The sequence below is a fragment of the Opisthocomus hoazin genome, chromosome 21 (assembly GCF_030867145.1).
Source record: "Opisthocomus hoazin isolate bOpiHoa1 chromosome 21, bOpiHoa1.hap1, whole genome shotgun sequence".
In the NCBI taxonomy this organism is placed as follows: domain Eukaryota; kingdom Metazoa; phylum Chordata; class Aves; order Opisthocomiformes; family Opisthocomidae; genus Opisthocomus; species Opisthocomus hoazin.
Window position 1 is genome coordinate 7,695,313 of NC_134434.1, and position 24,920 is coordinate 7,720,232.

General features: G+C 65.0%; 2 protein-coding genes across 5 annotated transcripts in view; one reads left to right on the forward strand and one right to left on the reverse strand.

Annotated features, from left to right (window-relative positions):
- The window catches only part of SDK2 (sidekick cell adhesion molecule 2), a 55,109-nt gene extending 45,876 nt beyond the window's left edge, over positions 1 to 9,233 (reverse strand). Inside the window, exon 1 of one of the 2 annotated variants that reach the window (XM_075441149.1) lies at positions 8,716 to 9,233. In XM_075441149.1, coding sequence (XP_075297264.1) covers positions 8,716 to 8,794 — 79 coding nt within the window. In that variant the 5' untranslated portion in view covers positions 8,795 to 9,233. Of the gene's footprint in view, positions 1 to 5,908; positions 5,969 to 8,715 lie in introns of those variants that run through there. The other variant, XM_075441150.1, reaches the window with a different exon arrangement.
- Positions 1 to 24,920, forward strand: part of RPL38 (ribosomal protein L38) — a 488,213-nt gene that overhangs the window by 415,717 nt on the left and 47,576 nt on the right. The window contains exon 1 of one of the 3 annotated variants that reach the window (XM_075440986.1): positions 20,058 to 20,069. The exons of the other annotated variants lie outside the window; for them this stretch is intronic. The gene's annotated coding sequence lies outside the window, so the exon portion shown is untranslated. Of the gene's footprint in view, positions 1 to 20,057; positions 20,070 to 24,920 lie in introns of those variants that run through there. 3 annotated transcript variants of the gene reach the window in all.

A 24,920-nucleotide genomic window follows, 5' to 3' on the forward strand; every position in this document is an offset into this window, starting at 1 on the left:
TCCCCCCCCTCGCTATTCCCGAGCTCCCGCCGTCCCCCGCGTCCCCCAGCCCCGCCGGATGCTCAGCGCAGCCCTCACTCCGCACCCGCCCTCACAGACAGACAGACAGACAGACAGCCGCTTTCCAGGCTTGCCGCGAGAATCTCAACCAGGCGGCGTTTCCCAACTGCAAAAATACGGCGGGGAAAGAAAAACAGCAGACAGAAACCACAAGAAAAACCCCACTCGGCCTTTCCCATGGCGCTGACGCAATGAAGTCACCAGCCCCGCGGGATGGAAAACCCTTCGCCAGCTCCTGGCCCCCTGCGCCGAGCGGGACGAAGGCGCTGGCGGCCGCGGTCCCCCTCCCCACGCCACGGCCCCCGGCCAGCGGGTACCAGGCACCCACCGATTTACTGGGGTGTCGCCCAGACATCCTTTTTCCAAAGTATTAATTAGTCATTGCATTGCTCACTTGAAACGTAAGTAGCATGGCAGCGAACATGAGTTTTCCTCGGAAAAATCCTTCTCCTTCCCAGTCGCGCCTGTCCGTGTGTGGAATAATGGGAATAACACACAGCCAGGCAACCCCCCCCCAGCCACCCACCCCCCCGCCATCCACCGCAGCCCCGCGTTTCCGAGGGCAGAGAAGCCAGCTCTGGTCACTGCGCTTCCTCACACACTCGTGGCTCTGCCAGCCAGAGGGGCTTTTCCAGCCAACGCCGCGACGCCGGGGCCAGCGATTCCGGCGGCACAGCCGGCGCCGCTGCCCAGCCTGACGCGAAGCTTACGGGGAGAAGCCAAGCGAGCGAGACCCCCGCTCGCTGCACGTGCCTGGTTTCCACCCTCCGCTGCACAGCTCGGCTCCCCGCCGGGCGAGCAAGGAAAATCAGGAAAACGGGGAGATGAAGGCATCCATCATCTTCCTCCCCTCGCACGCCGTGGGCGCAGGCAGAGGCCGGGTGCTCAGCGCTTCCCGGTGCTCAGCCGGCGGTGAGGGCTCTCCCAACGGCGGAGCTCTGAATTAAAACGCGCCACCCTAATGAGTTGATTTTATTAGTTTCTGAATGCATTGAGAACTCATTATCAAAATAAACATCAATCCGCTCCCCCCGAGCGCAGCGCAGCAGCTGGGGCCGCACGCGGCTCCTGCCCCCGAGACGCCTCGCCGGTCCCCGCTGCACCCCACCTCCAGCACCCACCGCCCGCCCCTGCAAAGCCCCTTGCCCCATGAGGGTTCACTTCTCCGTTTTGGCTGCGGGGCTTCAGGCTGGGCGCCCAGCATCGCTGCTCGCTGGGGTGGGACAGCCCCCAGCTCCTGTCACCCCAGCTTGGGCTGGGACCCACCGAGCCACAGCCCCTCGGGGCTGCTGCGGGGCAGGCGGGAGCCCCCACCCTGCCCCAGAGTCTCGCAGCCCCCCGCAAGCCCCCACCCTGCCCCAGGGTCTCGCAGCCCCCCGCAAGCACCCCCTGGGAGCCCCCACCCTGCTCCAGAGTCTCGCAGCCCCCCGCAAGCCCCCGCCCTGCCCCAGGGTCTCGCAGCCCCCCGCAAGCACCCCCTGGGAGCCCCCACCCTGCCCCAGGGTCTCGCAGCCCCCCGCAAGCACCCCCTGGGAGCCCCCACCCTGCTCCAGAGTCTCGCAGCCCCCCGCAAGCCCCCACCCTGCCCCAGGGTCTCGCAGCCCCCCGCAAGCACCCCCTGGGAGCCCCCACCCTGCCCCAGGGTCTCGCAGCCCCCCGCAAGCACCCCCTGGGAGCCCCCACCCTGCTCCAGAGTCTCGCAGCCCCCCGCAAGCCCCCACCCTGCCCCAGGGTCTCACAGCCCCCCGCAAGCACCCCCTGGGAGCCCCCACCCTGCCCCAGGGTCTCGCAGCCCCCCGCAAGCACCCCCTGGGAGCCCCCACCCTGCTCCAGAGTCTCGCAGCCCCCCGCAAGCCCCCACCCTGCCCCAGGGTCTCGCAGCCCCCCGCAAGCACCCCCTGGGAGCCCCCACCCTGCCCCAGGGTCTCACAGCCCCCCACAATCACCCCCAGGAGCCCAGCGCTGGAGCGCGGGGGGCTCGGCAGACCCCGAGGCCCCCCCGGGGACAGCCAGGGCAGGAAGCCAGCGCCGAGCCCCTCTGCGGCACGCCGAGGCGCGGAGCGGGGCCACAGCGGGCGCATTGTCCGGCGCGGCAGGACGCGCTGGCTTTGGACACGGCAGCTAATCCCATTTCATCCCCCTTCACTGCCATCAGCTGTTTTTCAGGCATGCGGGATGAGGGCTGCTGAAACCGGAGCTATTGTGTCCGCCGCGCCCCAGCCCCCTCCATCCACCATCCATGCACCCACCCATCCATCCATCTGTCCATCCATCCATCTGTCCATCCATCCATCTGTCCATCCAGCCACCCATCCCAGCCCCCGACCTGGCAGCACGTCCGCACCCAGCCGGACCCTCACAGGACCCACTCCCCTTTGCCTTCCCCCAAGCTCTCAGCCTGGCCGCCGTGGTCCAAGCCCAGGCAAGGAGGAAGAGGAGGAGGGGAAGCACTGAGCATGCCGAGACCCACGGGCACAGGCTGAGCCCCGGGGACAGCCACCCACGCAGCTCGATTGCTCCCCACCGGGGAGACGTGGGCTCCTGGAAGGGATAAGGAACATAAAGACCCTGTAGAACCCCAGCTCACGCCCAGCCCATGCCGTAGATTCAGCCCAGTTTCCTCGCCCAGCTGCGGCTCACAGCCAGTGAACTGGGATGCACTGGGGAGGGATGGCCCTACAGGATGGGGACAGAGGGACAGGCTCATCCAACCCCCCCCGTGAACTCATCCCAGCCCTGCAGACACAGCACAGGGGAGCAAGTGGGACCCCAGCCCCGCTCTCACCCAGGGGAAATGCCCCCCAGCTCGGGCGATTCGCCCCCCGGGAGCGGGCGCACGCTCCCCGACCAGCGAAGGGGCTCGGAAAACCGCGCTTCCCTCCACCGTCTGCTTGTGAGCCACGAACGCGGCCACGCTGCCGAGTGCTGGGGGGCTCCAGCCCCCAGCCCGCTCTCCCACCACGGGCTCCCCCCACGTCACGCGTGTCCCTGCTCCCCAGGAGGCACAAAGGACCCCCATCCAGGGGCTGCGGGACCCTGCCAGGCACCCCGACCCCTGCCAGCATCGCACGTGGACCCGAGTGTCGTGGGGGAACCCCTCCAGGGACCAACGCGCCCGCAAACGAATCCACGTCCCGGTCCTGGGAGGACGCAGGCGCGGCGGCTGCACGGAGCCGCGAGGGCTCAAGGTTACAGCCGAGGACTCGCAGGTTGTCGCCTCGCCCAGCGGCGCAGAAAGCAATTAGCTATGGCGGCTAAAATTAGCTCAGCCGTTTCTTTCTGCTAATGGTCAAACCCATCAAGGTTTCCCCACACCGGGGGCCTCGGCAACTCGGCGCGGGTGGGGAGCGATGGATGCGAGCCAACGGAGCCGCTCACACGGGCCCACGTGCGCAGGGCACCAGGACACCGGCTGGCACCCACTGCACCCTCCGCCAGCTCTGCCCAGTGCCTCAGTTTCCCCCCAGCTGCCCGGGATACTGGGAGGGCTCCCGGGATGCTCAGGATGGCCGGTCCGGAGCTGCCATGCACCGCGGCCCCCTGCCCACCGCACCCACCACCAGCTCTGCCCAGTGCCTCAGTTTCCCCCCAGCTGCCTGGGATACTGGGAGGGCTCCCGGGATGCTCAGGATGGCCGGTCCGGAGCTGCCACGCTCCGAGGTGGTTGGCGGGGACGATGGCTGCTGGCAGGGAGGGGAGGGTGGTTTCGGCATAGGGGGCCCCAGCATTCCTGGAATTGCCACCGCCCGGTCCCCGCTGCCGGCTGGGATGCTCAGCTGCTGGTCCCAGTACCCAGGGCCCTCCCCAGCCCACAGTGGCTGCTGGTCAGGGGGTGACAGGGATCCACGCGGGGAGGTGACAACCCCGAGCAGCATCCCCAGGGACGGGGGAGCCGAGAGCCCCCCAGCATTCCGAGTCTCCATCCCTGGGGGGGCCGAGGGCGGGGGCAGAGCCCCCCCCTCCGAGCGGGGAGACAAAGGGGGCCGGGGGACCAGCTGCAGCCCGGGAATGTCCCCTGCCCCCGGCCCCGCTCCCAGGGATCAGGTTACCCAGTTCCCAGGCAACCCGAGCCCGGCATTCCCGCACCCCGCGGGGCTCGGGGCAAGGGGGGGGGCCCCGGGGGGCGGCGGAGAAGGGGGGAAGGGGAGGAAGGGGAAGCATCGCTGGGAGCTGGGGGCACCCACTCCCAAAGCATCGCGGGGGGGACGCACCCCAAAGCATCGCTGGGAGCGGGGGGGGGGGACGCACCCCCAAAGCATCACTGGGAGCTGGACGCACCCCCAAAGCATCACTGGGAGCTGGGGGGGGAGGGGACACACACCCCAAAGCATCGCTGGGAGCGGAGGGGGGGACGCACCCCCAAAGCATCGCTGGGAGCTGGGGGAGGGAACGCACCCCCAAAGCACCACTGGGAGCTGGGTGCACCCCCAAAGCATCGCTGGGAGCTGGGGGGGGGACACACACCCTGCCAGCCAGTCCCCAGCCCCATGGAGGGGCTGCCCAGGTGTGCGGGGCGATGCCAAGCGGGGCCAGCAAGGCAGGGAGGTGCCACCAGCACCCTCCGGCCTGCCAGCAGGGTGAAGGGTGGCAGAAACGCACCCCAAGTTTGGGTCCCGAGGGTGGGAACCCCACAAGCCCCAGGGATGGTGGGGGGTCCCTGGCATTGCCGCCACGTCTCCAGCCTCGTGTCCTCTCCAGCAGCTCCCCGCAACGCTCCCCCGGGCAGGAGGAGCAGCTCCCAGGGCACCCCCCTGCCCCCAGCACCCACCACCCTGGGCCATCTCGGCCCCTCGAGGGTGCTGGGACCCCACGGGCACTTCGGAAGACCGAGGGCTGGAGTCACGCAGCACCGGCAGACCACCACGGCCACCGGCCCCTCCGCACCACGCTGTGCCCACGCACCAGCCCCGGCGCAACCCCGGGCACCGTGGGGGCTCAGGTCGCCCTTCGTTAGCACGATCACGTCGCCACTGACAGCAGCAGATTTATTACTGACCATTTCTCACCCGGCGACACCGGACTTGCTAACAAGCTCGGGGAGGTAACGAGGGCTCGGAGGCGAGGGGACCCGCCACTCAGCCACCCCAGCTGGGACCCAGCACCCAAAGGGGTTTGCGGTTTGCTCCCGCACAGCTCTGCACCCCAGTCTGAGCAGGGCCTTCTTCATCCCAGGCAACTGCTGCTGCTAAACACCAAAGCACCCCCAAACAGTTTGTGTAGGGCCTACAGTAATGCGTGTTGTGGCTGGAGCTCATCCCCAGGCAGCAACCAGCCACACCAGGGACCAGCGGCAGGCACGGGCTGGGGACAAGGACACGGCTCGTCACAACCGGTGAAGGCAGATGCAGGGTCGCTCCTCATCATCATCCTCGCATCACCCTGCCAGCGCCCCGTGAGCCAGCCTCCCTCCTCCCCGGTTCCACCATCAGCGTTTTCCCAAGTTCCCGAGCCCACCTGCCTCCTTCCCTCTCCTCCACGTCCCTCCTTTCCTCCCGCTGAGCAGAAATGCCACCGCAGCCCCATCCCCAGCATGAAGGGACGAGCAGCACTCGACGCTGCCACCCGGGCAGGAGCTGCTCAGCTGCCCCCAGCCACCCCAGCCCACCACCGTGAGCCCACCCGTGCCAGGCAGGGGTGATGGGCACGAGCCTGCAGCCCCCCTCGTCCTGCTTGTCCTCCCTCCGGGAGCCCGCTCGCAGCCTGCGAGGACGGTGGCACAGCACGGTGGCACAGCCCAACGCTGTCATGGCTTGGACCGTGGGCACCCTAAGCCTCTGGGGACCAGCCAGGGCATGGAGCACGGCGACGGGGGCTGCCTGCGACCGGACCGTATCCCCCTCCCCCTTACCATCGTCAGGTCATCAAAATCTCATCGCTGCGCCTGGTCACTAATGGCTTCCGAGGAAGCATCAAATTTTAATCTTCCCATCCTCTCCCCTAAAAGCCACTTTCCTCCCCGAGCCGCAGCTTCGCACGAGGCCACCGGCTCGCAGAGAAGCGGGAGCCAGGGCAGGGGACACCCACGCTCGGCCACCCCTTCCGCGCTGCCGCCGGCGCAGCAGGCACCGGCAGCACCCTGCACAGCGGTCCCGGCGCCAGCCGGCCACCGGCATCGTGTCCCCGGGAAGGAGCTGGGGCTCGTCCCCGCGGGCTCCACGCCCGCGTACGTGCCCAGGCAACACGCGTGGGTGCCAGAAGGTGCTGGCACCCCCCCTGCTCCAGCCCCTATTAAGCCTCTTTGGTGGAAGCTGCCCCATCTCAGGCCCCTACCCCAGATCCCATCTGGAACCTTAAGCCTCCCAAATCCCTCCCGGGACCGGCCGCAGCCTCCTCCATCCCATGAGAGGTGCTGTGCCAGTGCGGGGGGTCCTGGGCTGTGCCTCCAGCCCTGGGTGGGGGGAAACAGCATCCCTGGGGGTCCCAAAATCTACAGAAAGCGGGGAAAAGAGGGCTTGGACCCCCCAGCCCCCCCCTCCTCAGCTTTTGGGGGGCCCTTTCTTGCCTTGCTCCACCAGCTGAAGGCACCTCGGCTGCGGGCGTGGGCTGGCTGGGCAGGGCTGGCAGCAGCAAGGGGCTGCCCGGGCCCCCCCGGGCCGTGGCATCCCGGCACCGGTCGCACTGCGACACAGCTCCCGCCCGGCCGGCGCTGACGGATCAGCCTTCCACCCAGCACCGCATTCGGCTCCGGGTAATTAGTGCGAGGCCGCTAATCAATAAGTTATTTTTTGCCGCGGGTAATTAATAATTACACAGCACAGACGGGCTGTAATTAAACTTCCAACCCCTCTCTCCCCGGTAGCGAGGGGCTTTGTTTTACCAACTGCAGGTATTAAAAGTGTCTCATCCTGCGCCTCAGCCGGGGAGGTCTCGCCCCATCCCCTCCTCCTCTTCCTCTCTATCGATTCCGTTTTCTTCGGCTGCCCGCATCAATCGCACGGGCACAAAGCGCTGCTCCCGCCGCCAGCCCCGCAGCGATGCCCACGGGGGGCTGCCCTGCCTGCCCACCGCGGCGGGGCTGAGCCAGAGGCCGAAGCCGAGCATCCCGCCTGGATCCCGCCGGCTCCGGCATGCAGCGGCCGCAGCGGCGAGCGTCGGCAGCCCACGCACGCCGGGCACCGCAGCCGGGGAGGGGACCCTGCCGGTGCCACCCGTGGCAGGGGAGACGGGCACAGGCGAGGCTTCAGCAATGCTCCGCTCGCCGCTCCATCACGGGCAGCCGCCGCTGCCACGCAGCGCCAGGGCCGGACACCGAGCAATGTCACGCCGCCCGCGAAGACGTGACACGCGCCGCATGGAGCCGAAGCCGCAAAGCTCGGATCCTGCGCCGGGAGAAGGGAGCAAAATCCCTTCCCCGCCGCTCGGGAAGGCTGAAGCACAGGCAGCCCCGCGTCTCCCACCCCACGGCGAGACCCCCGAGCCCCACGGGCAAACGGAAGGAGATTTCGGTCCCGCCAGGAGCCCGTCCCGCAGGCGAGGAGATGAGAAACTCGGCGAGGGAGTGAATCAATCAGAGAGACCTTCACAGCTCCCCACACAGGGCCTGCCCGGAGAATATACCGCTGCTTCAGATGTTCTGTTCTGAACTTAATTACTGAGAAATTACAGCAGCGCTGGGGGAGGCTCGGGGGGAGCGGGAGGACGGGAGCGCCCAGGGACTCCCGGCTCCACTCGCTGCCACAAACAAGGGCAAGAAATGTTGCGGGCGAGGACCCCCCGGGCGCTGCGCCCCGCTGCGTCCCCCCTCCCCGCCCGTTTCCCAACCTGGATCCGCTCGGTCCAGGCTGGGTGACGGAGGCGGACGTGCTGCAGCCTCGCTGCTGGGGTGCGGACGGGACCCCAGGGCCCCCCCCAGCGTCCCCAAACCCCGGCCGCACCCCAAAGGGCCACAGACTATTTCGACATCGCTCTCCGGTCGCGGAGAATCCAAAAACCAGACAGTGCCGTGCCGGAGCCCCAGAGGCGAGGAGCAGGGGGGGCTCGGCCCTGCCCAGCGGTACGGCCTTGGCCCAAGGGTTGGCCGGGCACGCAGGGAGCCCCGGGCACCCATGGGGGCTCAGGGCTGCAGACCACCCCCCTCTTCCAGCCCCAGCCCCCTGTCCACTCTGACCACTCCACTGGAGGTGGCTGGGGGGCTGCTCCCCGGGAGCCCCCCAAACTTGCATCCCAGGTCCTGGCGTGCAGTGGGGGTCCCCCGGGAGGGGGTGAAACGCCCCCCACCATCACCGGGAGATGCTCGGCCTCCCGAGAGTGGTCCAGGGCAGTCTCTACCCCATGCTCAGAGCGACATTCCCCCCCCCCATCCCCATCCTGGGGGGCAGTTATGGGGCAGGGGGAAGGAGGTGGCTGAGCAGAGCCGTGCTGCTCGCCCCCCCCGAGCTCCCCCCCCGGACACCGCGCTGCGCTCAGCACCGGGGGGGCTTCCTGAACACCACCAACGCTCTGTGTCCCCCCACCCCCCGGCAAAAGCTCCGGGCGCACCTCGGTGTCCCCGTCCCCCCTCGACTGCAAAAAGCTTCCCCGGTCGGGAGGGTGGGGGCTCGGCTGAGCTCAGCAGCGCCAGGACACCCCCCCCCTCAACCCTCCGCGATCCATCTCCACCATCAAAGTCGGAGCCGAAGGGTGCCCCCCCCCTGCCGCCCCCCCTCACCCTCTTACCTTGGGCGCCAGCTCCCGGGGGCCCGGGCAGGGCGAGCAGGGCGAAGCACAGCAGCCCCCAGCTCCCGAGCCGGGCCATGGCTCCACGGGGAGATGGGGGGGCAACTTCCTCGACTTTATAATCCGGGGGGGCCGCGGCGCCAGTCCCCGCTGCTGGCCGGGCACCGGGGGGGGTGGGCGTCCTCTGGGCGCAGGGACCCCCGCGGCAACGCTGCTCGGGGTAGGGGGGAGGCGATGGGGTGAAAGGCTCCTCGTGGGGCGGGGGGTCCGCAGGCAGCTCCCCACCATGTGCAACTTCCCCTGGGTAGGCTCGGAGCCGGGACCCCCCCCAAATCCAGAGCGGGGGCGGCAGCCGAGCCCCTCCCTAAGCGTTGCTCCCCGCGCCGGGGAAGGGAAGGGAAGCTCGGGCTCCTGCCCGCCCGGGCACCGTGGGGACCGGGCCCCCGCCGCTCCCGGAGCCGCGGAAAAGTTTGGGGTCCAGGGGCGGGAGGGGGGGTGAGGCGGCCCCTCCCCAGCGCTCAGCTCCTGCCCGGGGACATCCCCGCCTCGGCGGCTGCGGGCGAAGGAGGGGGGGCCTCTCCCCCCCCCCCCCCCCCCCGGTTGCCTCCCTCCGCGCCCCGGCGCCCGCGGCGGAGAACGGGGAAAAGTGCGGCGGCGAGCGGCGCGGGGTTCCGCTGGCAGCCGGCGGCCGTGCGCGGCGGGCGGGCTGGCGGCGCCGCGCCGACCCCTCTCGGAGCTCCGGAGCGGCCGGTGCTCTCCCGGCGCGGCTCGGCGGCGGACTGAGCGGCGGCGGCGGGGCTCGGCGGGGCCGGGGGGGGCCAGCCCGAGCCGGGGGGGCGGGGAGACGGCGCGGCCCCGAGCGCTACCCAGCGGCCGCGGACGGGCGAGCACGGAGCCGGAGGGTGGGGGGTGCGAGCCCCCCTTCGGTTCGTGGCGAGGGGGTAGGGGCGAGGGGCGGGTCCCCCTCCCCGGATCCCACTCCCCGGGTCCCCCTCCCCAGATCTCCCTCCCCGGGTCCCCGTCCCCGATCCCCCTCCTCGGGTCCCCCCTCCCCGGATCTCCATCCCTGGGTCCTCCTCCCCGGGTCCCCCTCCCTGGATCCCCCTCCCCATCTCCCTCTCCGGGTCCCTCTCCCCGGTGCTGCCGGCTGTGGAAGCAGCAGCTCCCCTCTGCAGCGCTCCCCCCCAGCCCCTCCGACAGCTCTCAGAGCGCCCGGTCCCTGGGAAGGGGGCACAGCACATCCCCGAGGTAGCTCAAAAGCAGGACTCGTTGCCACAGGATTATCAAACCAAACATTTTAGCGTTCTCTCGAAAAATAAAAGCTCTAGCCCCGGAGATGAGCCAGCAGCACCTCCCAGATCACGTACCACCTCTCCAGGCCTGATCTTGTAATGCCTCAAGCCCACATATCCCGGCAGGATCAGGCCTTGAACGCACATCCTTCAAAGATGTCTGCGCTTTCTGCCAGCACAGTGCCTTGCGTTTGGCAGGGGAGAGCGGCTCAGTCAGGGCTGCTACCGAGCATTAACACCCAAGGACCTGCACCGTCTGCACGGAAAGAAATACCCAGCCTGAACGCTGGTTCAGCCTCCTGAGCACAGGCAGCACCTCCGAGCCAGGGACCTGGGACCATCAGGACGAAACGAAAGCGTGAGCTGATTAGCCTGAAGCCAGGCCCGGCACTGCCGGGTCAAACCAGGGCAGGGACGGAGGGAGCGTTTTCCCACCAGCAGCGATACAACGGCACGCATTAGTGCCTGGGCACCGGTGTGCGTTTCCACTCCATGATACGCGCTCACGTGTAAATCGTGCACAGCCCTCGGGGGGGGGGGGACACGACAACGCCTGCATGCGCGCTGCGTATTTGGAGAGCTGCTGCCAAATTTCCCGTCGACCTCTTGAAAACAGGCTGAACAATAACCCAGCACTTGCCCACCCCGGCATTCGTCAGCTCCGCGGCTGGCGCTCGCAGCCGAGATGACGGGGGATCGATGGGCTGTGGGAGGCTGCAATCCTGGCTCACCCCCTCGAGAAGGTGTTTCCCAGTGGGCTGGAACAAGCAGGGAGAGAGGCTGCCCTGCCAGGGGGGAGCTCAGCCCCTGGCAGGGGCCTTGGACCCCACTCCCCGGGCGCTGACACACGTACCGCGGCAGGGAGCAGCCACGGTAATGCTCAGCACGCTCCCAAGCCTCCGCGGGATCAGGGCTTTGTTCCGCAAAGAACAGGAATTCCTGTCTCCAGGGCCATAAATTCAGCGCCTGCACTGATTTATGGTTATTACAATTAATCTTGCCGAGGTGTGAGCCATTTATTACCCACTTGCACAAGTACCTGGCTCCCCACAGTCACCCGGGCAGACTGGCTGAGTTTCAATCTCGCAGCAACACTCCCACCCGGGCACGGCCTCCCTCCCAGCCCTGCCCGCTCCGTACGGGCTCTCCTCTGCCCAAATCCATCCAAACCAGAGCATGTTTCGGCACTCAACCACCCCAGCGGTTTCCAGGAGCGGGTGGAAAAGCCGAGAGCGGCCTCGCACGGTGCTGGCTCATCCCGGGTATCAGAGAGGGCAGCAGGCTGCGGTGGCACCCTCATTGCCACCCACTCAGCAATGCTGCACAGGGCAGCTCCATCTCTTCATCTCCCACAAGCTTTGGCCCAATCCTCCAGCAACCTCTCACGGCTCACCGAGAATCCCAACTCTGAGCTAGGATTTGGGGCAGCATCACTTGTAATGACAGCAGGAACCACGGCGACGCACGCACACGGACCAGCTGCAAGCCAGGTTGCACGACTCACAGAACCCCAGCATGGTGGGGGTTGGCAGGGCCCTCTGTGGGTCACCCAGCCCAACCCCCTGCCCAAGCAGGGTCACCCAGAGCAGGCTGCACAGCACCGCTGCCAGGCGGGGCTGGAATATCTCCAGAGAAGGAGACTCCACAGCCTCCCTGGGCAGCCTGGGCCAGGGCTCCGTCACCCTCAGAGGGAAGAAGTTCTTCCTCGGGTTCAGCTGGAGCTTCCTCGGCTTCCGTTTGTGCCTGTTGCCCCTTGTCCTGTCGCTGGGCACCACTGGAAAGAGTCTGGCCCCGTCCTCCTGACCCCCACCCTGCAGATATTTCGAGGCATTTCTAAGGTCCCCTCTCAGCCTTCTCTTCTCCAGGCTGAACAAGCCCAGCTCCCTCAGCCTCTCCTCGTAGGAGAGATGCTGCAGTCCCCTCCTCATCCTCGTAGCCCTCCGCTGGACTCTCTCCAGTAGCTCCTCATCTTTCTTGAACTGGGGAGCCCAGCACTGGACACAGCACTGCAGATGGGGCCTCCCCAGGGCATAGCAGAGGGGGAGGAGAACCTCCCTCGCCCTGCTGCCCACACTCCTCTTGACGCACCCCAGGATCCCATTGGCCTTCTTGGCACCCAGGGCACGCTGCTGGCTCATGGTCACCCTGTCGTCCCCCAGCACTCCCAGTCCCTCTCCACAGAGCTGCTCTCCAGCAGCTCAGCCCCAGCCTGTACTGGTGCCTGGGGTTGTTCCTCCCCAGGTGCAGGACCCTGCCCTTGCCCTTGTTGACTCCCACCTCTCTGAGACTCTTCTGGAAGGGGTGAAGACGCACAGGTCTCCAAGTGCACATCAGAGTCGGGATCTTTGAGCTCCTCTCTAGAGACCCCTGACCCTCGGGGCGGGGGGCTCCAGCCCCCGACGGCAGCAGCACATCCACCGGCTGCCCCTGGAGACCTCGGCTAATGAGGGGTTCGCCTTGCGCAGCCGCTGCGCCGGCCCCGCGGGCAGCAGAAAGCCGCCTCGGGCCTATTTGTAGATTTGAAAGCTGTTATTTTGCCTCCTGCTTGAAGAGGGCGCATCAAAGTCAAACCCAAAATACGTCGCTAGGCTTGAATTAAAAACTCTTGTCTGATGCCAAGGCAAGTTCCAAAAAAAGATCAAGGCTTTATTTGAAATGTAGAAGTCTTTGCTGGGCTGTCAGGCACTTCGGGGACCAAGAGTGAATGCTATCCAAAGGTTACAGGACAACAGCCAAGAGCTTCCTTCAGCCGTCCTCAGAATCCCTCATCTTCCTCGGACAAGGCACCGGCTCTCGCTCAGCAGCGTCGCTCTTCCCCGAGCACAGGAGCAGCATCCCGTGGGGAGCACCGTGCCCCCTCAGAGCTCCCCGCTCTGGGAAGGGGCTGGGAAGTGCACAGAGAGGCGAGGTCGGGAGCTCTGCCCATGAGTGAGAGACTCCAGGAGCTCAGTCATTTTCCGCTGTCCAAGGGGAGAGGAGGCAGACGTAACCACAGGCTGTTGGCACCGGCACCGGGAAGAGAAATTGGATAATGGAGGCTCTGCAGCCTCGCAGACAGAGGTATAACAAGCTCCCACGGGCAGAAGCTGAAGCCGGACCTACCCAGACTAGCAATAAGGTGCACGTTCCTAACGGTGAGGAGGATTAACTGGCTGCAGCAAGGCTGCCCAATACCTTTTTTTGTAATTAAGATTGGAAGTGGCTTTTTAATTTCTTCAGAAGCATCTGCTCTCCTGGAAGAGTTATTTCAGGGCAGTGCTGCAGGCCACAAGCAGGCTCCGCGATCTGTTGACTCCTCTCTTTCAACCCAGGCTTAGGACAGGTCTGTTCTCCCCAGGAGCACCGCGGCGTGGGGCGAGATGCAGGCACCGCACACCCCAGGCCGGGGAGATGCTCCCCAGCCCGCAGGCAGGGCCAGGCACAGGCAGAGCCTCCATTTTCAGCCAGACTGAAGCTGCCTCCACTTGAAGGGCATCGAACAGGGCTCCACGCTGCCCTCGGATGCAGTGCAAGGGGCCTCCAAACCAGCTTGGAACAGAAACAGCTTAAATATTTGATGACTTCAAAAAAAAATACCGAGAGAAGGAATAGAAACAGAAGCAAACCCTCTCCTTCCTGCCAGCACGGCTCCTCTTCCCGGCCCGGAGCTCTCTCCCAGCATCAGCTGCTCGGAACATCCCAGCCCAATTAAGTTCTTCCTTCAAGCCCAGAGCAAGCTCGTGCTTGGTGCTGGGGCTGCAGAGCTGGGGTCTCTGAGCTGGGAGCAGAGCAAGGGCATCATCCCAGCAGTGGTTACAGGAGTCCCATTTCTGGGCAGGATCTGGCTCTCTCCTTGGAGAGCAGCGGTTTGGGAACAAGCCGAGAAGGACCAGAAACTCCCCGGGGAGACCTGCCCACAGCTGCCATGACTCTGCTCCACCTTCGCACCCACTGGTCCCCACCGCCAGACTGGTCCGGGTACTCAGTGAGCTGCTGGGGCAGAGGGGGGGGGGTCCCAGGCAGCCCAAACCCTCCCCAGACCCCCCCACTGGGGCCCATCATGCTGCTGACCACACCAGCAGCACCATGAGCATCTCCACAGGAGCAACACGTGGCTTCCCCAGCCCTGCCCAGAGCTCCCACCTCACCAGGGTGGGATGTGGGGACCAGGGAGGGGCTCAGCCCCAGCTCACTGAGCCCAACCACCCCCGTTCATCCCCGCTGCATCCAGTTCTGGGCTCCCCAGTTCAAGAAAGATGAGGAGCTACTGGAGAGAGTCCAGCGCAGGCCTACGAGGATGAGGAGGGGACTGGAGCATCTCTCCTACGAGGAGAGGCTGAGGGAGCTGGGCTTGTTCAGCCTGGAGAAGAGAAGGCTGAGAGGGGACCTTAGAAATGCCTCTAAATATCTGCAGGGTGGGGGTCAGGAGGACGGGGCCAGACTCTTTCCAGTGGTGCCCAGCGACAGGACAAGGGGCAACGGGCACAAACTGAAGCCGAGGAAGTTCCAGCTGAACCCGAGGAAGAACTTCTTCCCTCTGAGGGTGACAGAGCCCTGGCCCAGGCTGCCCAGGGAGGTTGTGGAGTCTCCTTCTCTGGAGATATTCCAGCCCCGCCTGGACGCGGTGCTGTGCATCCTGCTGTGGGTGACCCTGCTTGGGCAGGGGGTTGGGCTGGGTGACCCACAGAGGTCCCTGCCAACCCCTGCCATGCTGGGATTCTGGGATTCTGTTCCCCCACCAAGGGCGAGGTTTCAGCACACACAGCAGCACCAGGCAGGGGACCCCCAAACAGACACAGCCCTGGCATTAAAGCTCTTTCTCCGGTTCTAAACCCCCTCTAAGTGAGCACCCCGAGACAGCCTGTGCACCTTCCCCTCGCCGGCGAGCGGGCGATGGGGTGGAGGAGGCATTAATCCCAGCAGCCATCCTCCGCCGGGGAAGCCAGCAGGAGCAGGAGCCTTTGCTCCAGCACAGAGCTCTTATCAGCCGTCCGGCAGCGCAGCCGGCTCTGCGGAGGAGCTCAGGGCAGCGCGGCGGAAGCTGCCGATGGCTTCTCCCCCATGGAAGAAGGTTGGGGATCCCGGCTGGGTCCCCGCATGCTGCTCCAGGCATGAGGGGCCATGAGCCCCGGGGTGGGGGGCAACGCCGTTCCTGCTGCTCCAGACCCACGGCCCATCCTCAGCTGAGGGCTCACACCAGGAAATCCTCCCCCAGAGCACCTTCCCCAGCCGCAGGTACTGGGGAGCAGAAGCGTTTCTCAGCGTAAACCAACCCAAAGCCACAGCCGTGCGACCGGGAACCCCACAGCCCTTGGACACCCCAACTGCTCCTCCACCTCTCTGCTGAGTTTTGCTTTTTCTGCCGGCTGCAAAGAGCCGAGAGGAGCCCCCGGGGTGGGCCACGGCAGAAGCTGACTCCGCTGTCTGCTGGCAGGGTGAGGGTGCAACCGCCGGCTTCACAGCGGCGAGCTCGGCGCTGGCCCCGCACCCGGAGACCACCGGCAGAGAAACACCCGCTCAGCAGCACCAGCCCCCGCCAACAGTCCAGACCTCAAGGCTGATTTTTAAATCAGGACATTAAAAATTTAAACAAAGGCTCTGGCTCATTTTAACATGATTTCTTAACATTTAAAGGCCACCTTCCCGAGCGTTTCTCCAGAGCAGCCGCTGGGGACCAGCTGGGTTTGCCAGGGGCCAGATCCAAGGCTCTCACTTCATCTTCCAGGAGTCGAGGTTTCAAGGTGCTCTCTGCTGACCCCCACACACGAGGCAGGGCCAGACTAGGGGTGCCAGGACCCCCCCCAGCTCCGCTCCCCTCAGCCAGAGCTCTTGCAGTAACCACGTTTCCAACCCCCAGCTCCCCACGTGCCCCAGCACCTGAAGCTCAGAGGAGGGTTGGTGGTTTTTTTTCAGGGCTCTCCAGACGCAAAAGCAAAGGACTTGGGCAGACACCAGCTCACTTTTTACCTCCCCAGCACCTTCGCAATCACCCCACCAAAGCACACACAGACACGTGGGTACCCGCCACAGCCCTGGGCACCGCTCGCACCCCACGGCTCAGGGTGCCAGCAAGGAGCAGCTCATGAAAGCAGCAGAGCCCAAAGCCCATCGTACCGGTCTCGACCAGGCATCACTCATGCCTTACCCCTCACAGCTCCCTCTCCGCTGGGAGCAGGGCGACGTACTGGCCAGCTCATCTCCTGGCACAGGGCTGGGCATCCCCAGCCTCGCCAGCATCTCAGAGCAGCACCGCAGAGCTCAGAGGCATTGCCATCCCCCCAGCCTTGTCCGCTCAGGTTCATTTCACTCTTCTTCATTAAGCCAGCAGATTTAATCCACCTGCAGGTTAAAGCCCTGCAGGTGTGTGCAGGGCAGCCCCCAGCCCACGGCTTCCCCCAGTGAAGGGGGGAGCCCCATCCCCCAACAGCAGGACAGGAGCCTCGCTGGGGGCTGCCATCCCTGCCTGGAGCAAGGGCAGGGGGCTGCTGGCTCCTTCCCCGCACCCCCGCTGCGGGCACGTTGGTCCCTGATGTGATGCAATCAGGAAGCCACAGAGATGCCCCCGAAGTGGCCCTCAGCTCCCCAGGGCTGTCGGGAGGGTGGGAGGAGGCTGAACCCCCGCGTCCTCGCCCCACTCTCCCCAGCCTCGCCGTGCCCGCTCGGCTGGGTGCTCCAGCCCGGCACATCGCCTGGGCTCTCCATCACCCGGCGGGCAGTTTCCCAGCACGGAGCGCTTCAGGTGCTGCACTGATTTCCAGCACTACAGGATTAGGTGATAAATAATGGATAATAATAGGAGAAATAGTAAATAATATATTTACGGATTTGCATAATGAATAACACCGAGCACACGCTGCGCGGGCCATCGCTGACGGCTGGCAGAGCTGGCTGCCGCCGCGCCGCTGAACCAGCAAAGGGGAGTGGGTGCACGTGGGGACCCAGGGAGGGGGATATGCAGCTCCATGGGGGTCCCAGAGCCTGTCCCCCCGCCAAACATCAGCCATTCGCTCCCCAGCTTGCGTTCCCACAAAGCCCCAGGGGCATTTTAGGGAGAAGTAATTACCAGCTCCTCAATCAATCCTGTTAGCAGCTCTAAGTGAATTACACCACGTGTGGGCAAAGCCTCAGGCTGGGGTGGGGACTGGGGGGGGACCTGGGCAGGAGGGTCCCTGCTCAGCCCCCTCCCCACGCCGAGCCCACCAGACCCACTGGGTTCGCCTCTCCAGCCAGCTCTGCTCTGCTCCCAGCCGGGGCTCCCGGCGGGATGGGGGGCAGCGCCGGGGGTCACTGTACCCCCAGCATCGCCCTGCGTTACCCCGGGGAGAGCCGAGGAGCGCGGAGACTCTCGGGAAATGGATTCCATCTGGTTCTTGCCGAGTAATTGCGCTCAATAAGGGACGTCGATGGGATTTGCTGTCGATTGTCACCCCGTGCGGAGCGGGGACGGGCTGCGCCGGAGCTGCTGACTCATCAAAAATGAGCGGAGGCAGGGGAGGCCGTTTGGCAGCGGGACGGTGGGGTAGGGCAGGGCGCAGGGCTGCTACCGGCGCGTTCCTCCCCGCACCAAACGGCCTCGTGGAATCCCGGCAGAGAGACCCGACTGCTGGCTCCCATTCCCAGCCCAGCCTGGCAGGCAAAGGTTGAGCTGTGGGAAGGACACACTCCCCTGTGCCTCAGTTTCCCCATGCCCACAGCTGGGAGAGTTCCGACACGCGAGGTCCAGCACGGCGATGCCAGCTGCCGCCGCACGTGATGGGTGAGACAGGGACCGGGATCTCTTGGAGTCCTGCATGCATGGTTTGCGCCACCACCATGCCCGCCGGGAGCGAGGTGGTGAGAGATCCGTCTTCCTGCCTGCCAGATAAAACGGCTACATTTCAGGTAATTCCAGATAGTAAATTTTTTCAGTCCCTATAAGCTAAAATCAATATTGGCACAACTGTGCGTCATTAAAAACTAAATGAACATGACAAAGCCAAACTGCTGCCTATTAAACAAATGAGTTTTCTATCCACACAGGCACAGCGGGTTATTAAATTCTTTATTACAGGAGCTTTGCTTTTTATAAAAGGGGGTGGGAACACGTCGCCCTGCGAGGTGCGCTGCCGTGATGGAGCTGGTGTGTGCCCGCCCTTCCCACGACACTGGGCACACGCTGTACTGGGAGCAGAGCATTATACTGGGCAGCCCTCGGCTTTCCGAGCCCAATGCATGGACCGGTGTGGAGCAGCCCAGCCCCAGCCCCGCACTCAGTCCCGGGCCCCCCCCCTCCACGGGGCTCCTCCTGCAACGAGGAAAAGCCACCAGGAGAAGAGAGCTCTGTGGCCTTCACCCCAAGGAGCAAGGTGGGGGGGCAGTGCCCTAGCAAACCAGTGTGCTCCCAGGGCTGGGCTGGGTGCAACACCAACGGGACGGCAACGACAGGGTGACATGATGGCAACGCTCCAGCAGTGTGACAGCAACGCGACGGCAACACAAAGGCAACGCAATGGCAAAGGAAAGGCAAAGCAATGGCAATGCAATGGCAATGCAATGGCAATGTGACAGCCATGCAATGGCGACGCAATGGCAATGCAATGGCAACACAAAGGCAACACAACGGCAAAGCAACGGCAACGCAATGGCAATGCAACAACAACGCAACAGCAAAGCAACACCAATGCAATGGCAACACAACGGCAATGCAACAGCAACACAACGGCAAAGCAATGGCAATACACCCGCTGCGCCCTCATGCAGGGTGGTGGGTAACCTCCCTCCCTTGCTCTCGAAAGCCAGTAGCACAGTGGGCAGGCTGCGCCACGCCTTTTCAGCCCAGATCTCAGAAGTCCTGGCAGTGCCCTCCGTCCTTTCCAGAGACCGGGAGGAACAGGCTCTGCCTGTCACCCTCGCCTGCCACAGTCACTCCCCAGTGTCACAGGTACCGCCGAGCTGGACATGCTCTGCCAGCAACCCGCTGTCTGTCCCCACGTAATAATTTCTGTGTCCTGATTGTGTCCAACTTCTCACCGCACACCGGGAGGTATAAATATTCATAGGTGTGGGATGAGCGCTGGGGAGGAGGGGCCTGGGAGGGGAGCAGAGCGGGGGGAAGGGGCCAGGGCTGCTCAGCTGCGGTGGCTCCCCCCCACCTCCCACCCCCACCGAAGCCGGCAGGAGCGTGGCCGGGGGCTGAGCTGTGAAGCACTGGGAAAGGTCAGCGTGCTCAGCCATGGAAGGGAGAGCACCAGCAGGCAGCTGCTGGCTGAGTTGCTCCGACAAGTGCCAGCGGCTCTGGGGATGCTGGGGAAGGTTTTCCCATCACCTTCCTCTGGGATAGACCCCCCACCAAACGCAGACAGACACGGGGCCGGTGCGGTGCAGCGGGTGCTGGGCCGGCACCTACGGAGCGAGTCCCATGGGCTGCGCCGAGCTCTGCACACATCGGCACGGGATTTGCACCAGCATTGGATGAGTCCAGGTGACACATGGTGACCTGCACCAGCCCCTGGTTGTGTCCTCCCTGGGGACAGACATCGATCTCACCGTGTCGGTGGCAATGGAGGTCTCTGCAGCCGCACACATGGAATGGTGCGGTGGGCTGGCTCGCCCTGCGTGCTGTCGGGCACGGCCACACGCCAGCGCTGGTGCCCCCGTCCTGCCCTTGCCGGGGCCAACACCCCCGAGGACTCCAGAACCAGAGCCCGGTGTCCCCGTCCCATTCCTGGCTGGCCAGGCTGCCTTCCCGGCTCCCGGAGCCCCGCTCGGGTTTGGTGACGATGAGCTTCACCAACACCCAGATTTGTGCCTGTCCCAAGCTACCGGCTGCCAGCGACACACGAGGGCAGCAGCAGTGATTAACGCTGACGAGCCGCAGGCGAGACCTTCCCCGTCCCTCCAGTACACACCACCGGCCTCGCCATGGTCCCGTGCCGCCTTGCCACGCTCCACCTCGACCCTCCGGCACGGCAGCATCCTCACCGCTCGGCATGGGGAGCGGCGTCCCGCGGCGCTGGCTCGGTGCCAGGAGGGATTGTCCTGTTGGGGACAGCACAAAGCCGCCCAGCTCCTGCCTTGGGCACGCTGGTGGCACTGGGAGCTGTCACTCGGAGACCGTCAGCCGAGTGTGAAGTTCACCTCTGCCAGCAGACAAAAGTGACTGGGAAGGGAAATCGGTGGCGGGAGGCCGAGTGCAGGATCCGACCCCGGCCCCCGGCCCCGCTGATGCTCTGACAGCGTGATGGACGGCACAGCGACATGCGCGCCGCGTCCCTTATCCGGAGCGGCTCCGATGGGGAGCTGGGAAGAAGCTGCACGCCCAGGGATGCCAGCTACGATCCCGCTGCAGGCAGAGGAGTCAATCAGATCCCTGTTGAGCAGAGGCAGAGCCGGCCGGGAGGGGTGGGAGCTGCTGCGGGAAGTTTTATGGGGCCTGAATCAATCAGCGGGAATCCCATAAACGTCGGCGGGTATAAATGGGCTCCTCGGATAGGTTTTGACATCCAATTGTCTTTTCCATTTCAGTTGTCATAAAGCTCTGCACACCCGTCTATGCAGTGGGAGCGAGTATCTATGCTCGGGAATCCTGACGCGCAGCCACGTGTGCTGCGAACCTCGACACACATGTGCGTGGGGACGGAGGGGCTCTGGACACACGCGTGTGCCCCTGCTCCTGCAGAGCACCCAGGGGTCCATTTACCTGCCATTACCCATGGCAGGAGCAGGGGATGGGTGACACAGAATCACAGAATCACAGAATGGTAGGGATTGGAAGGGACCTCTGTGGGTCATCTTGTCCAACCCTCCTGCCGAAGCAGGGTCACCCAGAGCAGGCTGTAGAGAACGTTGTCCAGGTGGGTCTGGAATATCTCCAGAGAAGGAGACTCCACAACCTCCCTGGGCAGCCTGGGCCAGGGCTCCGTCACCCTCAGAGGGAAGAAGTTCTGACTTGCGGGGCTGTTTGAAAAAATTATAATAATTTAAAGAAAGAAAATGAAAGACCTTTCCAGCACCCAAGCATCGCTGCCGTGTCCCAGCCACGTCTCGAGCAGCACGATCCACGTGAGGAACCCCCCCCCTCCTCCCAGCCAGCACCGCTCTCTGCGGAGACATCTCAGCGACAGGACGAGCCGCAAACTTCGATGAGCAAGCAGGTCGTACATCATCTCCGCGTAAATAGTTTGCCAGGCTCGGGTACGTGAGGGCCCGGGGATGGTGGCGGGGGGGGGTGGCTCGTGTGCTTAAATAAAACGATGGGAGATTTGCACAGCGGAAGGGGAGTGGAGAAATGAAAACCCAGAGCGATGGGGGAAAGCGATGCCCCAGCCATGGCACCGAGGAAGCACGCGGCTCCCAGCCTGCCCACAGACTTTATATTGCTTTTAATTTGCCGGTGATTAATTGTCCCGGGAAGCGTCACAGCCTCTGCATCGCGCCATCGTGTATCGCCCTTGACCATGGTCAAGGACCCGCTCGGAGGATGAGGAGCGGCATCGGCAGCATCAGGCATGGGAGAGAGAGGGAAGGAGATGGAGGGGGATCTCTGCCCGGTGGTGCCAGCTCCGGGGCGGGGGGGTGGGGATTGGGGGGGAGCTCCTGGGCTCTGCCCCCATCCCCAGCCCCCCGCCCCGGAGCTAGGACCACCAGGGAAGGTGACTCTGCCGCATCGCAGAATTTCTTCTGGATAAACAGTTACGGATGATTTCCCTCTGCCCATCTGGTGCACGGGAAGACATGTGCAGGAATGAAACACCCAGCTCTGGTGCCTCCTCTTCCTCCTCCTTCCTCGTCTTGGGCTGCAGCCTGTTCATAAATGAGCGCTGAAGAAGATGGAAGGGCTGGGGGGAAGAGGGAGGGGGCTGCGTGGTGCAGCTGCAGGAGGTCACAGTGTGGCACTGGCATTGGACAGGGGGGGACCAGGAGCTGCAGGGTCCCCAGTGCATCTCGGTTGGAGCCATCATCCCCATCATGGTCGGTGCCAGAGACCTGGCATCCCTGGGGTCCCAAACTGGAGAACCAGCATCCCTGGGGCCTCATGCTGGAGGCCCAGCATCCCTGGGTCCCCACACCAGAGTCCCAGCATCCCTGGGGTCACACAGTGGAGACCCAGCATCCCTGGGGTCTCATGCTGGAAATAAAGCATCCCTGGGGTCTCACACTGGCGACTAAGCATCTCTGGGGTCCCACGCTCGAGACCTGGCATCCCTGGGGTCCCACACCAGACATTTGGTGTCCCTGGGGTCCCACACTGGAGAGCTGGCATCGCCGGGTCCCCACTCTTGAGACCTGGCATCCCCGGGGTCCTGCCCCTGAGTCCCAGCATCCCTGGGGCCCCAAACTGGAGACCTAGCTTCCTTAGGGTCCCATGCTTGAGATCCATCATCCCTGGGGTCCCACGCCAGAGACAAAGCATCTCTGGGGTCCTGTGCTGGAGACCCAACATCTCTGGGTCCCCACACTCGAGACCTGGCATCCCTGGGGTCCCACACTGGAGACCTGGCAACCCTGGGTCCCCACTCGTGAGACCTGGCATCCCCGGGGTCCCAACCCTGAGTCCCAGCATCCCTGGGGTCCAACACCAGACACCCGCCACCCCTGGGGTCCCACACCAAAGTCCCAGAATCTCTGGATTCCCTTGCAGGAGGTGCAACATCCCTGGAGTCCTACACCAGAGTCCCAGCATCCCTGGGGCCCCAAACTGGAGACCTGGCATCCTTAGGGTCCCATGCTTGAGATCCATCATCCCTGTGGTCCCACACCAGAGTCCCAGCATCCCTCGGGCCCCACACTGGAGACCAGGCATCCTTGGGGTCCCATGCTTGAGATCCATCATCCCTGGGGTCTCACACCAGAGACCCAGCATCCCCAGGGTCCCACGCCAGAGACTCAGCACCCCTGGGGACCCACACCTACCAGTGTGAGCACTCCCCAGCCAATAACTCACAGCCGAGCCTCTGCCTTCCTTCAAAAGCCATCTCATCTGAGCGCACGGCCACGGCGAGAGGGATTTATCACTTCCCTGGGTGCCGGATCCCCTCTGCGGATGAGGTAGTTTATGCAAACAGACACCAGCCTGTGTCGCCTTCTTATTTCTCTCTGCTCGACTCGCAGCTCATCATCGGTTACGGCGGTGACCAGTCACCTAAATCACCCAGCTTTGCTCTCGCTCCCCGCTCTGATTGATGCAGCAATTTTTCTCCTCTCCAAAGAGCCACCCGCCGGGCGCTGCTCTGCGGGGACCCTGGGGAGGGGGAGGCTGGGCCCGAGGGGCTCTGAGGTGGCACCTAATCCATGGGGCACTTCGGACCTGCGAAGGGATCCCCAGAATCCCGCGCCCTGGCACTAATCCTGCTTGTTCAGAGCAGGCATCAGAAAGCACCGGCTTCACGCTCAGCAGACGTCGGCATCCGCGAGCCCGGCCGACCCCGTGGAGAACGGCCCTCCAGATTAGCAGGGGCTCGCTCGCTGCCGTGGCTTGGCATGGGCTGCAGCATGGCTGCCCGCTGCCAGGCTCTGCCTCCCTGGCAAACTGCTGCTGCCGTCTGGCTGCCGTCAGCGCCGAGGGCTTGGGATTGCCGTGAGCAGCCAGGGCTGCTGGCAGGGCTGGGGCAGCGGCGCTGGGAGGTCTGGCACGGGCTGCTTCAGCACGAGGGCCCAAAATAAGCCCGCATCTGGGTCCGCTGACATGCTGGGACGAGCAGCGGCTCCCACGGCGGAGCTGGCTGCGGTGGGATGCTCGGCCCTACGTGGCTTCGGCGGTGGGTGCTGCTCAGCATGCCCACCCCACTCTCACTTTTGAATTCTTGATTAATATTCAAGCAGAGGATGCCGGCATGGTCTGTCCTGCACCGTGGAGCTGCAGGGGTGGGAGGGACGGAGGGACCGTGGGCTGCGCCGGACCCGAGCAACGAGACTCAAGCCTCTGCCCAAGCCGAGGCACGCGCTGGGTTGCAGCCAAGGGAGGCTGGAGGGGAATAAAGCGCGTTGCCTCGCAGCATATGCAAGCTAAGAGCGAGCGGTCCCCCGGCAGCGCGGCGAGCAGCCGGGCGTGCGCGGAGAGCTGGCTGCTGAAGCCCGCGTCCCCTGCCAGCGCCTGCCCACGTTGACACGCTCTCGTCCCCTGCCAGGTTTCGTCACCACCGGCTGCAGGGAGGGAGGGTGATGCTCACTGATCCGCGGCGCTGGGCTCAGCCCCTGGCATCCGTGGCCAAGGACATGGCACGGCCCCACGGCACTGGGGGAGGCCAGTGGGGAGGAGGCAGCACCGGCTGCGGTGTGGGATGGAGCTGGAGGTCCCCGTTGCCACCGTGACCCATAAACGGAGGAACGGACCCGTCCGAGCCCCAAGCTCGCTGCTGCCCACGGAGGTGAACCCAGCGCTGGCGGCAAGGACAGGCAGCCAGTGCCCCTTGTCCCCGGTGCCAAGCGGACATGACCGTGGCCAGGCCGCAGGGACCCACCTCTCTGAGTGCTGGGGATGGTGGGACAGACTTAAATCAATTTTTAATGCACATCCTGACTCCTGTGACATCAACCTCCGATGTCACCGGCACTGGATCAGCCGTCCTGTGCCACGGCTCCCAGCTGAGCAGGATCCGGCCCCACTCCGCCATTCAGCCCAGCCCAGGGGGGTTCTGCAGCGCGGTGAGCTCCTGCTGCGTCCATTTGCACCTCCCTGGCAGGGCTCTGCCAGCGCAGGCGAGGTGCGAGTGAATCCCTCCCACTCCCCCGACGCCCTCCCCAGCCCGCGCTGCCCACCCTCGCCCGGCCTCCAGCTCCTGCAGACCCCCACCCTGCGGGTCCCCGTCCCCCTTGAGGGGTCTCAGCCCGGCCGAGCTGTGGTCCCCAACGACCCACGGGGCACCCAGGGATGCCTCACACCTCCCTTCCCTGGACCCTGCGGCCGCGCTGGTGCGGGCTCCTCAGCGCGTACCAGTAACAAGCTTCTGTTAAATA